This window comes from Brienomyrus brachyistius, chromosome 5 (genome assembly GCF_023856365.1).
Source record: "Brienomyrus brachyistius isolate T26 chromosome 5, BBRACH_0.4, whole genome shotgun sequence".
NCBI lineage: Eukaryota > Metazoa > Chordata > Actinopteri > Osteoglossiformes > Mormyridae > Brienomyrus > Brienomyrus brachyistius.
Window position 1 is genome coordinate 24,441,436 of NC_064537.1, and position 14,406 is coordinate 24,455,841.

General features: G+C 39.5%; 2 protein-coding genes across 3 annotated transcripts; both read right to left on the reverse strand.

The window, feature by feature from the left end:
- Window positions 1-321: 321 nt before the first annotated feature.
- On the reverse strand, window positions 322-5,663 carry decr2 (2,4-dienoyl CoA reductase 2, peroxisomal). Of its 2 annotated transcripts, none has more exons than XM_049014567.1 (10): window positions 5,549-5,663; window positions 4,970-5,127; window positions 4,600-4,668; window positions 4,459-4,510; window positions 3,856-3,991; window positions 2,816-2,940; window positions 2,626-2,719; window positions 2,393-2,497; window positions 1,754-1,942; window positions 322-1,382 (listed from the first exon to the last, which is right to left on the reverse strand). In XM_049014567.1, the coding sequence occupies exons 2-10, from the start codon at window positions 5,065-5,067 to the stop codon at window positions 1,348-1,350; spliced, it is 903 nt and encodes a 300-aa protein (XP_048870524.1). In that variant the 5' UTR covers window positions 5,068-5,127; window positions 5,549-5,663; the 3' UTR covers window positions 322-1,347. The 2 variants fall into 2 exon arrangements, with proteins under 2 accessions (XP_048870524.1, XP_048870525.1); XM_049014568.1 differs by having other exon boundaries at window positions 1,705-1,942.
- Window positions 5,664-6,080: 417 nt separating this feature from the next.
- LOC125742501 (nucleoside diphosphate kinase B-like) lies at window positions 6,081-11,574 on the reverse strand. Its single transcript, XM_049014569.1, has 5 exons — window positions 11,107-11,574; window positions 8,808-8,938; window positions 8,511-8,612; window positions 7,974-8,086; window positions 6,081-6,868 (listed from the first exon to the last, which is right to left on the reverse strand). The coding sequence occupies exons 1-5, from the start codon at window positions 11,267-11,269 to the stop codon at window positions 6,748-6,750; spliced, it is 630 nt and encodes a 209-aa protein (XP_048870526.1). The 5' UTR covers window positions 11,270-11,574; the 3' UTR covers window positions 6,081-6,747.
- Between the last annotated feature and the right edge of the window lie 2,832 nt (window positions 11,575-14,406).

Here is a 14,406-nt window from a genome sequence, read left to right on the forward strand (position 1 = left end):
TCTGAAATTCTCATACCAGCCTGCCGGGCACCAAGAATCATGCTGACATATAACTGGCTAATTAGATATTTGTTCAATGAGCAGTTTATCTAAAAAAGTGGGCAATGAGTGCATATCCATGTGGAAAGCACACCATTAACACATGATTTCTAATCATAAAAGCCAAGGAATGCAAGACCATCTTACAAGATCAGGTGCACCATACAGTATGAATGCTGTTCCTTCACCGTGTTCCAGCATCAAGATCATCCAGCAGCCATTACAGGAAGTTCCAGAGCACGGAATGAAGTACTTCACTCTTCAAAGAACGAGACCTTTTTTCTGTATGTCAACAGCTTTATTCTTTTGCCCACCCCCCATATACAGTGTAGTCTGTTTATATGTAGTAAGTCTATCGTTATACGTTATGATTAAGAAACACAGTACATGCTTCCTAAACCGGACATTTAGACATATTCCACAGCACTCTACCATTATCCTTAGAGAGACCAAAGGAATAAAAAATCTGACTTTTTGGCAAATATGCTTTATTTAAAGTCTCTTGGGAAAAACAATTGCCCTATCTATGAAACTGTACTATTCCAAATAACATTTGACTGTCTGATATATGCAGTAACATTAATAAAACATGTCATTTGATTAGTGTATTTGGTGCTAGCTTCATATATGATGAAGAAAAAACATTATTTCCAGGGACTAATAATACTTTAATTAAATACTCAAAATACAATTATACGTCAAACTTGTCAAGTTACATACTCACAGGTACTGTTTTGGATGGGTGGATGGATAGATGGATGGATGGATGGATGGATCCTACCAACTTGTACACTTTTAGTTTTTATTTTAAGCAGCTAATACTACTAGATTTAATTGATACATTTCCATGGCATTTATCCAGTTGGAAATTAAGTACCAGGGTTAGCTTCATTGACATTGGAAGGTTTAAAACCTTAACCATTACATACTCTGACATTGCATAAGACAATTTTACTCCTGTATTAGAGTGATCATTATTTGACAGACCCAATTACTTATGTATATGCAGTTATTACAGTGTTTCATTAGTTACGATCTTCAAATAATACACACAATAGTATTTGAAAACAGTACTCCATGCAAAGTAAAGGCTCTTTTACTAGCATATGGACCTCAGTTTTAATGATGCATTTTAAACAATCAGGGCGCTAAGTTCAGTGAAACAAAAGCTACCATCATGAGAGTCGAACTGCATTTGACAGGAACGTTCTTCTCGGACACCAGTGCCTCTATGACTGATCAATTATTGATTTCTAGTAACAAATATATGATTGTACAAGATTTGTGCATGATTCCACCTTAAATGTCCTATTTTTCTCTTTTCGGAACAGATGCCCAAAGATCTGGAAAAATGCAAGGAAAAAAATAAAGTAAGTCGATGTTTTTATGTTAAGAACATAAAATGGCATTCTAACTTGGCCATAACATAAAGCGAAATAGGATGAAATAATTATCTAGTATGCAATCAAATGCAATAATCGATTTTATCTTATATTGATTTTGTTACACAAAAAAAAATGGTACATTCCACCCAATGGCATATTTGATCTTACACTCATCAATTAATAGAAATTTTCTTCATTGACTCCTCACTGTCATTGCATTGTATCCCCCCTCATCCTCTCCCACTTCCTCTTTGCTTCTTTCCTCTCCATTCCCACACACCTGGGATGTTAGTGGACTTAGAGTTTAGCAGATTGGGAAGAGGCTATACCCAGGAGGACAGGCAGATTGTTTGCAGAAGTGAGCCAGCTTCCACCGTCGGCAACGAGACAGGCGCCCGTCACGTAAGATGAAGCCCGACTGGCCAGGAACAGGACACCATGAGCCATCTCAGTCTTATTCCCAGCTCGCTGTAGGGGGATGGTCTCGAACGCACCGCTGCTCTGTGCCCTAAAACCTCCTGGAGATTTAAGCAAGAGAAATAATTCATGATGTGGGGAGTGGGTAGAGAGGTGGTGTGTTGCTGTATGGAGTAAGAATGTGTGCCTCTCGTCAGAAGGTTGTTGGTTCAAATCCCACACCTGGCAGAGTGATTTCACCATTGGGCCTCTGAGCAAGACCCTTAATCCCAAATGCTCCAGCAACACTGGCTGACACTGCTCTCCGATTCTCACTCATGTCTCCCTTTAGACCAAAGTGTTTTCCAAATATGATATTAAGATACAGAGGTAGGAGAGAGGTAAATCATCATTTCCCCAAGAGCAAGGCGACAGAATCACACGTAGGCCGTTCTGCTGAATGCATCAAAAATTATCCATCTAAAAATAAAGCGACGAACTGGATGAAAATTCATAACAGACAATCGGAAAAGCGATAGATATTTTCAGTGCCGTTAGTTACATCAACATACCCAATCTGCGATATCCCTCTGTTCCTGAAATGGGTCCAGGTGCCAGACTGTTGACCCGCACATTGTTTGGGCCCCATTCCACAGCCAGATGTCGGGTCATGGCATCTGTACCGCAGCAAAGGAAAGGCGTAAGGTGAACAGAAGGCTGGGGGAACGATGGACCTTCCAGCAAACCAAAACGCAGAGTGCCAAAGACATCCATGCTGAGCTGCATCATGTAATGTATTTCTCACCATTGGCAGCCTTGGCCGACCCAGCATGCACCTGGAGCACCTGGCCTTTGTAGCCAAGGGTGGCGGAGATGTTCACGATGGAGCCTCCGTGGTCCTAAGCAGAAGAAAATACCAAGCATGTCGAACTATACAGCTTATTGACACAATAACCAAAATAAAACCAGATGAAGGCATCGTAAGTTCACTGTACCTTCATCCACTTCTCGTAGACCACCTTGCTCGTGTTAAATGTCCCGATGGTGTCAATTTCCATGACGGTTTTAAATGCATTGAAGGACAGAGATGTGGCTGGGCAGAGAAAGTTACCAGCAGCATCTAGCACAAAAAAAAAACGCAAGAAATATAAGCTCACTTTGAATCACACGTTCACACTGATGCAGCCGGGAAAAAACATGAAGACTTAATCATTCAGTGTCACAAGAGAGCAATAGGGGCAAAAAAATATCATAAGGTAAATGAAATTTTGAATGCTAAACGTAAACGAAAACATCAATAACTAAAAACTAGAAAATCTTGAATTTCAAGACTAAACTGGGAGATCTGGAAATTAAAATAAAGGCAATTAAAGTAAAGGACAAGTACAGATATATTAATAATAAAATACTAAAGTAAAAACAATGCAAAGAGATGACAGATTTAACAGTTCTGCTGTTAGGACAACAGATTCCCCCTCCAACATGTTAGTGAGAGAAAATAGTTTATGCACAAATGAACAGGGATTCTGTGAAGCGCATTCCTCTGAACAACCATTAGCACGAGTGCATACAGCTGGATAAACAGCCAGAACCACAACAGCTCATTCGCCAGTCATTTGGCCCCTGGGATTTTATTTTTCTTTCTAACCAATAACAGACAAAACAATCTATTAAGTAAACATCCCACATGACAGAAACTAATGCAAACAACACTACTGATGGAGAGTCAAATGTATAATTAAAAGAGTAAACACATAGTACTAATGCCCAAGAGGATAATGTAATGAATTCTAACTAATATTAGAGCTAAACATGCAGCTATACAGCACAAGGCCTTTGTATTTGTATGTGACAGTCATTAAGTCTTAGAGTCAACACTAACACCTAAACACAATATCCTCTTAAAAGCTTAGAGACAAACACAGGAAACACAGTCAAAACCAGGAATGCTATCATGATTAAAAGGAGGAACTGAGACGAGAAAACGCCACAGAATGTATATCTGTGTATTTGTTAAGGCGGCAAGCAAACACACTGTTAATAAGGATGTCGATTCTCCCAAACTTCTTCAGTGTTTCCTCTACAGCTGCATCGATGGTCTCGGGCTGCCGCACATCCATGACCAGAGGAAGGCAGAGCCGCCCGGTGGTGGCCATGAGTTTCTTGGAGGCCTGAGGACCAACACGTTAATCAAGCTGCTGAAAGGCCTCAGTGAGGCAAAACAACTGGCAGGCTGCAAAGACCTGGGTGCAAATGGCATCATTCAAATATGTGTAGAGTATATCCCAAGGGGTGTGGTGAGAGATGAATGGATAGGGGGCGATGGCAAAGATATATAATATAAAAAGCTATTCATGACTTAAAATAATTAATGCACATTTATTTGTGGGGGCTAAAAAGCCCCCATAAAATACGCCTAATAATGCCCCTAATATATCTTATAATGAATATTCTGACCCACTGTCTGACGTGGAAATTTCAGGACCAGAAAGCATAGATCCAGATCGTGGTTTAGCTTCAACCAATCAGTTGAGCATAAAGAGTCACGGTACTCTACTGGCTGGTTGAAACAAAATCCTGGTCTGGATTTGTACTTTCTGGTCTTAAAATTTCCACCTCGGTATAATATAAAAATTACCACAGAAAGCCTTTCCGTATTCCTGCTGCCTATGGCTGTGTCACACCCATGCCTGAAAGAGACCACAAAATCACGCTGTATCTCCGTCATTACAAAAGAGAATCTCAGTTTTGTTCACTCCCACTTAAGGAGGCGTTTTACCGCATTAGTACTTCTGCTGTCCGGAATCCGATCCCAGATCCGCCACCAGTTATAAAGGCCACCTTGTCCCTATGAATCATAAATAAATACATGTCACACTGAGGACACAGACCACTTTCCAGTATTTTAAAGCTGTTTACATGCTTAACATAATACGTGCATTTAAGAAAACCATAATGCTTAGAAATTTTTTAAGGTAAAATAGGAAGACGAATGGTATCAATCAACACAACAATAACTGTGGCATCGGAAAGCCCGAAAGTATCAGAGAAAGGACAGCAAGTGTCATATGTACAGCTGCCTGAAGACGACATTGGTTTTATGACGTCTAATAATGAAGAGAAACAAAACATGCATGCAAAGGACTCACTTGAGCAAATCGTGGCTGTAAATGTACGAGTAGGATGTCATGCAGTCGTCCGTATCCACATCTTCGGGTACGTCTGGATGTTCGGCTACTTCTGCCATTATTACAGTGTGCACGAACACAACGTTTCTTTTCTGAACTTAGGAACGGTTGTCTCCAAACTTATAAAAAAAAAAAAAACAGATTGCGGAAATGTTACTGATCAGAAACAAACGAAGTAAAAAACAGCTCCATGTGTTTCGTGGGTAGCTGGCACGAACATAAGTGAGTACTAAACAAAGACAAGAAAACAATTAACAACACTGGAAGCTTGCAGGCATTATCCAACGCGGATTTTTGCATAGTGGTGTGGATTCGTAAATGACGATCACCAAAACATTTCTACAAAACAGAATTCCATAAGCACATAGTGGCACATTAGGTTAACACTGATAGACAATCGTTTCTCCACTATTTGACGTGCAGACAAACGTAAACGCCATTAATTATATGCAGCATCTTAAAGAAATTTGTCGTGCACTTTTCATGTGAAATGCATTTACGCTACACATAACTTAAAGAAGTCAAACGTGCATGTATTACCTTCCAGCTTTCACCGAAAACTTTGATCTTTAAACATTGCGGATTTTGGGATTTGTAGTTCTCCTGTACTTCTGGACTACAACTGCGTACGTAGTTCCTCTCGTTGTGCATAGTCGGTGCTGTTGCTGTGTGTACGTTTTCACGCGCCCTAGCCTAGGCCTTACCTAACTTGGGAGGCTCCCATGTCATGAAAATGATCATTTCACTTCTTCTGCAACGCAGGTAGTTTCGGGGCCATAGGCAATTGAATTCTCAGCATGTAGCTAGAGCTCGCCCTGGTTATAGCCCAGTCAAAACAGTACTTCTTGATATTGTATGAATCTGAACACATCTACAATTACTTAAAGTATGGTTTTCTTTAGAACTTTGATTTATATACTTCAAGGCCAGTCACTCCACACCGAGATCGTCTGTAATCAACATTACAATGAAGGTACAGTGTACAAAGGTTCATATTTCATATGGACAGATTCCATTTACAAATTAGTAAGCTAAGAAATCTCAGTGAAAGAAATACACCAACAAATATGTGTGAATTTCAACAGCAAAATTTATTTGAACTAAAATACTGTCTTGACCAATGTGATCTGAGAAATATTGACAATCGTTGAGCAATTTTTCCAGTTGATGATAATATTCCACTGTAGGCTGGAAAGCTAATTTGATTATGTACGTTAAGTCAATAAAATCCTTTTTCTGAGGGGTTTTCACCAAGTTCTGTTTGGTTTGGGACAAAAGGCTTTATACAAAAACCTCAAAGTCAAGCTGACCTTCGCAATATGTTTGCCAAAACAAATGTTTAGAGTTTACTTTGTGTAATTTTCAGTTAATGTATTCAGGAGTTTTTTTTTTTTTTTAATCTTGACATTACCAGCCCTCATATAATCATTTAAAATTCTAAACCAATCTTCTCAAATTTCATGTGATTTTAATACCACAACACTGATTCATTAAAAAAAATTAAAAGCGAAGGAAAATGACACGTCATGGGTACCCCTCAGCCACGTCGTTGAAGCGCATGAGCAGACCGGGCCGCTGCCGGCGTGATTCTGGTATGGTGTGATGGACCTGGGGTGCAGGCAGAGCTTGGGTACTGCTTGCACACGTTTTGCCGCTCACACACGTACATAGAGGTAGTAACGGTGTCGATATGGTAAAACAGGCACAGTAGGGGCACTGGGTTCCCTCCCAATCCTCTCTCACAAGTGGAAAGTGCTGCTTTGGTCATGGCAGTCCCAGTGTGTCAGCTCTTTACAGTTAAACCACAACTGGATCTCCCGCTGAGCCCCATCCACGGAATCACTGGCATGGACCACATTCCTGGGCAAGAGAGAAAGAACGCATGGTACAAACGCAATAGTTATCGGTGGGGATGACAAATAGGGGCAGGGCAAAATCAAACAGCAATTTTTTCAATTTTTCAATTTGGAGACATGGTAGGGGTGTGAAGTTTGACAGTATTAGATTGTGAACAATTATAATCGCCTTTACGGCGAGATCGTTAGAATGTGCAGAGTAGCACGATACTATCAGCTGCAGTTCTATGACTCATACATGCATCTGAAGTTGCTGTGTCAGCAAAATCCATTTCGAGACACCAATAAACCGGCAATACCAAACAGTAGGCAGAGTCTTGGATGTCTTCCTCTCTTACTTTCGTCGTAACGTGCATCCCGTAACGTGCAATATATTCCTTATTTGGCAACGTAGTGGCGTGAATGACATGGAGGAGTTGGTCCGTAAGAAGAATTTGACATCTACAACATTTTCTGTTTTAGGCTGTGTTACCCTATAGGGCTACAGGAATTGGTTTGGTTGTACTGTTGAGTAACTTGCAAAACAGTCTTAAAATCCAACATGGAAAAGAATCACGATAAGATCGTGGATATTGATCCTGTCTGAAAGAAAATCATGATACAATATTTTTGTCATATTGGCCACCCCTAAGGCATGGTCAAATAGGAAATATCATGGGTATGTGTGACATCAAAACTTCAAGTACTCATCTCAGCAATGTATTCTGTGCTCCTGAGGCAGTGGGCAGCAGCAGGAGTGTGGCTATTATGGGCTTTTGCCGTTTTGGCTTTTTTGACCAGCCTTAATAAGAGAAAATGCAGCAGCCTCGGATATTGAAAGGGGTTTTGTCATTCTATTTAGTACATTTCATTTCAAGAGCAACTGAATGCTTTAGTAAAATGAGTCAGTATGTTGTGTCCCAGTTTCACACTTCAGCCAGAAACGGGTTAATACCTAAAAATTATTCCTTAATTATAATTTCTCATGATCAGGGCTCTTGAACATTCAGAAAAATTGCTGAAATGCCAATTCAAAGAGGAAATTAATAACAGGCAATCTATTATAATGAGTTGAATGTGTTTGCCAGATATGTTCCATCAGTGCTATACGGTTATTGTATTTAGATTACCTGCTAATGTGAATGCTAAAGTCACCACGAATAGTGCCTGGAGGGGCCTCGGCTGAGTTGGTGTCCCCCACCATTTTCCGGGACGTGGAGACAACATTGTACCCCTCCCATACCTGAAAGGCATCAAAAGCGGGACAACAGTTAGCTTAGAATATGCAAAGCAGAATAATAAGATGTTATTAGCCTAGTCAATTCGGCTGCATGACTCTCATTTGCATTGCAACAATGGAGGTGTCCTTTGAAGTAGAAAGGTAAATTCTTTAAGACTTTTAAGGGTAATCCACTGGGATAATTCCTTTTTGTTTACTTTTGATCTTAAGACAAAATTTAATAGCAACCAATTAACCAATCAAAAAAATCAGTAGCTCAGTGAACTTCCTCATCTGTCACTTATCGTCATCAAGGCCTTTCAGCATAATATTTTCTTAAAGGTCGCACATCTTCAGCTCCACATATCTCATGCCTAACTTAATTTCCCTATAACAGCTAACTGGCCTTTCCTCATAAATGAATTCTCAATGCAGATAGAGCACTCACCATGACAACCAGGGGACCAGAGCCCATGTACTGCAGCAGGGAAGGATAAAAGGGCTTCTTGCTGAGGTCATGATAATGTTGAGACAGCAACTCTTCCGGAGCCTGATGAACAATAACGGGGATGATCACGGTGAATAAACATTAACCAGCTATAAAAATAATCTACAAAAAAACAATTACCCCACTGCAAAGCATCACAACCAAAGCTTGATGACCACCAGCAGCCATCCATTAGTTAGATCACTATACAACGCCAGGAAAACCATTTGCGTATTGAATTTTATCATGTTTGCCAACCTTTAACATCTTTAGGCCCACGAGCTTGAAGCCCCTCTTCTCAAAACGCTGGATGATCTGACCCACGAGACGTCGCTGTACACCATCGGGCTTGACGGCGATCAGAGTGCGTTCACTCAACCCTCCAGCACCTAAGGCATGTGTATGTACATGAGAAAACAAACAATCACCTGCGTTTTTGGAGTTAGCTAAATTGTCAACGCATTTTTAAAAGAAGCAGCAACAAATGTTACCTTGTGATAAGAATTTGCCAATATTTAAAGTACAATCTGCCAGCACAATGTGCAATGTTAATATCGACATCGCATGTTATGCTCTTAAAATTTGTCGCATAGCTTGGACAAGCAAATAAATAATCAGTCAAGTGTTTATTGCTGCTGCTTTAGATCGAGCTCTGTAAGCACTCTCTAAGGCAATCGTAAAAACGTTCATCCTTTCTGATGGACTCAATCATAGACAGTGAGGTGCATTTGTGAGAAATTTAACAAAGTTCAATTTGGTCACCCTTTATTTTGGATAAATTATCAATAATAAAATTATAAATACCACAATAATTATCTAAAAAAAAAATTCCAATATCATACATCCCTACAATATATGAATAAAAATGACACCCAAAAACAGGATGTACGGGAAAATGCTGTGTGAAGGTGGATCTTGGGTTTACTTACATTCAAGTAACCCTAAAACTAATTATTAATAGTTTCTGTTAATGTATGGGCTATACTTGAATTAATAAGCAGGTGATTTGGCTACCAGGCTTAGAATTCAGTTGAAAATAAATAATAAAATAAACCCAACGCTCATCTAAATTTGATCAGTTTCAAGAAATAAGGCTGATTTGCTTCAAGCAAGGTTATTACCCCTTAGTTCTCCTAAAGCTCTAACGCCCTTGTGCTTGTGCTTGGAATAAGTCTTAAAGTATTTCATGAATGAAATGCCGATTTGCAAGTTAGGTATCTAGAAAACACAGACTTTTGATTATGCCCAATTCATCTGTGTAAACTAATTTCAGCTTTGCCAGCATGTGCGACGGAAGCGTGTAAAGTGAATCTAAGTAGGAGTGAAGTTGTGGAGTGGAGATATGGTGATATTCTAGGCAAACTCTTATACCTACTGTTACACGGGAATGTTCCGTTTTCAGGGATTCTTTAAATGAAGGTGACCTGAGATTCTTATTTGAGGGGATGGGGTAACAGCCCTCGACTTTTATTAGGTACATAAGCTCAGCTATGGAGAAACAATCACACAGTCACATGGTCACATGTCCACAAACCAAGTTACTGGTCACATGTCACTGCCACCTCATATAACCTCAAAAACCTTTTGACTTAACATGCTTGTTACAGCACTACGTCCACACATAAAACACCCCCAGTCCTGATGAAATTAGCCAATGTTTAATCACATTAATTTCAATGGACTGTATCACTTTTTCTGATAATGAACCTTTAATTTGTTCAACTATGGGCATTGAGATTTGCTGATGGAGCAGAAGGAAATGACCCTTTCCAAAGACTGTGGGATGTAATTGAGGATGCTGATAACATTCAAAAGCAGAATTCAATTTATAAAATGATAGTTTGCAGTCAAGGCAAATTAGGTGTTCATGACATTTAGGTTCCTTTAAATCATCTGTTATCTGATATGTAGGATCCTCTACAAATATAGTTTAAGGTACTAGCACAATTATGATTCCCACGTGATTTTCAGCCATAGAAATAACTGTTTTACTTAAACATTGTAAAAGTAAGTCAACCCGTCGGCGAACATGTAGAGTCTCATCAGCCCACGTTAATAAGGGCAATAGAAACTGGAAAATCTTGAAAGGAATTTGGGGTCTGACTAAGCTTAGGGATGGGATCAACCCAGAAATAGTAAAAATCAATCGGGTTCACTCAGAAAGGGAGTCCATTGTTTTAGTGTTCATTATTTCGGAATTATACAGTTTTAATATTCTTTTGTCGTCTTGGCGAAAATTTTCAAGTCGAATATAAACGGTAAATCGCTTATTAATTCAGTAAATATCGTCATAAAAGTAAAATATTTTGCAATAATTGTAAAATATATTGTATATGCACATTTATTAAAAACAATACATTTCCACGCTTTTTAAATGTGCAACATCATAATAGGTTCTAAGTAATTCATATGCAAATCTATAACGCACGTTTATCCAGGCAGTAATTCCTGATCTACGAGTTTAACCAATACGGGTTATTGAAGCACACCACACCGGTCTATGCATAAGCAGATCGGTAATATAAAATACTGGAGGATTTGGCGATCGGGCACAAACCTTCGGTGCTGTAGCTCCTAGCACCGACCAAGCAGCTCTGATAATGTGGTCTGATGGAAGCCCATGCTGGCATGTTCACCACTTTCTCCTGTTGGGGCGAACCGCTCAGTTTCCGCTGCCCGAGACTAAACGTCCTAGTGAAACAGCGCTGGAAGAGCACCATCGTAAGATGTGATTCAATGAGAGCAGGAAAAAGGACCCTAACAGATGCGAGGCTGTTTTTTCGCCCAAGCCGGTAAAAGTGAATTCAGTCGCCGAACTGCAGGTTAATGTCCGGCGAACAAAAACGAATAGTACTCCTTAAAATGCACCGATAGCGCCAACTTTATCGACTGTTTAAGGCTTTTTTGTCGTTTGCAGCCCCGCCTCCCATCAATAGAGTACATTTTGAGGTGGGTAATTAACCCTAGAATACCCGGGTCAACATCATCTGACAAATGCGAAGAAAAGCCGCGACGTTTGCGCATGCGTTTCGCGCACCACGTATAGGGTTGGGCCACCCATGTGTGAGCAACGTGTCTCGGCGGCCTCCTTACAGCCGTGGGTGTGGCCTCCGCTTGAACATTGCTTCCTTTACGTTGATTGGTCCATCGGTTTCCTTCAAAATATGCCAAGATATACTCAGATATTTCCTTTAAAATAAGAATTTTCTTAATTCATTCCAATTCTGTTCTTAAAAGAACCAATACAAACGTTGCTTGCATGGTTATGAGTTTTAGATCAATGCTTAAGGGGTTAAATTCTCCTTTAAGAAAATTTAGGTTCTTTCACTCTTAGTATGGATTATCCAAAATACCTAAACTGTCCCCTAATTTCAGTTTGCACTGGGTAAACAAGAGGTTATTTACCTCTGCCAAGGCCAATATGACAAGTGTCCAGGTTTGTGTTTAGGACAAAGGTTGAACACATCCTAAAGTTAAGGCCAGATTCTATTATATAAAGGTCTTGTTGTGATCCTTTTATTGATTATTTTCAGAACATATTGCACAGGAATTGATGGAAATGCCAATGTTTTGCCTCCAGGTTCTCTATCTCTATTATATACACTTATATATTAACAAATAAAATGTAATTCAAAGTCATTGACATTGTATGAGTGATGTACTTGCGTACTTGACTACTTACCCCGATTATGGAAGCTAACAAAAATATTTAAGGAATCCTCTTGTTTTGATGTTTAAATCAGAGAACCAGCTTTGACAAGCCCTGTTACCATTTGACTGAATATGGTTACTATCCAGCACTGTTTTGCTTTGATAAAAAGGAGCTCAGTTAAATCGTTATTTCATTAGCTCCCTCAATTTGGATAAAAGTGTTCAACTACAACATAAGAATGAATTAAAATGCATTGGAAGAACTTTTTAGAAGAGACTTATACTTTGCATTCATTTTAGGCTAGATTTTACAAAACCTACCCCAAAATCTACCAAATACTCAATTTTTGATAAATATCATCTGAATTATGTAACGAAATAATCATTTAATTGCTCACATCAATTTGAAATTCAAGGAAGTTCAGAATCCTAGGTAGCTTCCTAGACACATTAGCAGTGGTCAGTTTCATTTGTGATTTCTGATTGCCTCATAGTTTCCTTCTCTTTCATCTGTAAGTAAGACAGACCCTGCAGCTGAGAGACAACGTCATGTCGGTGGGGAACAGCTCATTGAGAGCATACTATAATTCAGTTGTTGTTTTTCAAATGTGGTAGCATCGTGACCTCATTTCATAGGGTTTGCCTTGCCTTGTGCATCCGTTGGTTCCAGGTTTGCATTAATGCTGTACTGGATAAGCAGTTTTAAGGAAATGAAGGAAAGAGTAAGGATTAGGAGAGAATAATTTTATTTATACATGGTTTTGAAAGATTCCATATATTGACTTGCAAATAACTTGACATATATACACATTCTAGCCGATATCACGTCTGAGATTATCATGGCATCAGGGTCACCCAGGGTGCTGAGAAGACGTCACACATGCCGTGATGCACTTGCTTTGTCCTGTTCAGGGACTCCAGACAGCAGAAATTTGTGTTTGAATATGTGAATCTCAGATTGTAGGAAGGACTGCCCCAGGGACATCATTACGAAGCTCTGACATATGCTTACTTCTGTGATCCAGCCAGGAAATTGGCCTTATTAAATAAAAATGTCAATAGTGTGTTGAAAAATTACCCTGCGATGTATGAGATTATGGTCAGTAAACACAAATCACAAACAGACAAAACCTGTTTTTCTAGACCTGCATGTCTACAATGAGCTAGGCTTAACAGTCCCTGGGTTCTCTAGGCGAGCCTGTCTATAAACAATTCTGCCAGATAATCCTTTATGAATCACTTCTGGTTGATTCTATACACTTTCTGTATCCCATAACAAGTGAAACAACCTTTTCAGTTCATAAAATGTTCAGCAGAGCACATGAAAATATACAGAAATATTTTATACATATATACAGATATATAGTAGAAATTGATTTCCCTCCAACCTCCAAGACACAAAAAAATTATAATAAAATATATTTTCTTTTTTTAATAAAATGCTAATACAAGTTTATTAAAAGGTGGAAAAAATGTTGGATTGTCCTGATATTCGTGGAAGTGCCCAAACCTCTCTGGACTTTACCCTTGGTTGTACGATAAAAAACAACACTGGTGAACCAGATCACTCTTACATCACTACAACGCCAGCTCTCCCCATTCCACTCTCGGTCGATCCATCTCAAGGTCATGATATCACTGATAAATGTACGAGCTATAAGATTCTGTACAGTTTATGCAGCAGTGTTTATGTATGTCAGGATTTGTGTGCAAAATGCATCAGTCTAATGATGCACTTCCTGTTTGGTAAAAGGAAGTAGGAGTTTGTTCTTGGGGTGTCGTGAAGCTCGGCAGATTAGAGATCTCTGCCTATGTCTGCAAGGTCTGGAATTAGTCAGCAGAACAGTCATAACAACATTGGTCCCTTGAGCAAAACCTTTAACCCCAGATGCTCCATGGGGTGCTTGTGCTGGCTGACCCTCTTTGACCCCCCAAAAAATGTGCTCTCACCTATATACATGTGTTTTTATGTCTCTCATGGTGAGCAAAATGGGGTATTTGTAAACTATCCAATTTCCCCAAAGCATGGGCGGACTAGCAACAAAAAGCAACCTGAGAATTTGCTGTCAAGAAGCCTCAAATTTTTCAGCTGATTGGTCCCCATTAGATCAGCCCACCGGGAAGTGTCCCAAACTTCCCGATGACCAGATGACCCATAGGACTGAGTAAAGTACTTTTGCACACAAGCACCTCATTGGTAACTGCT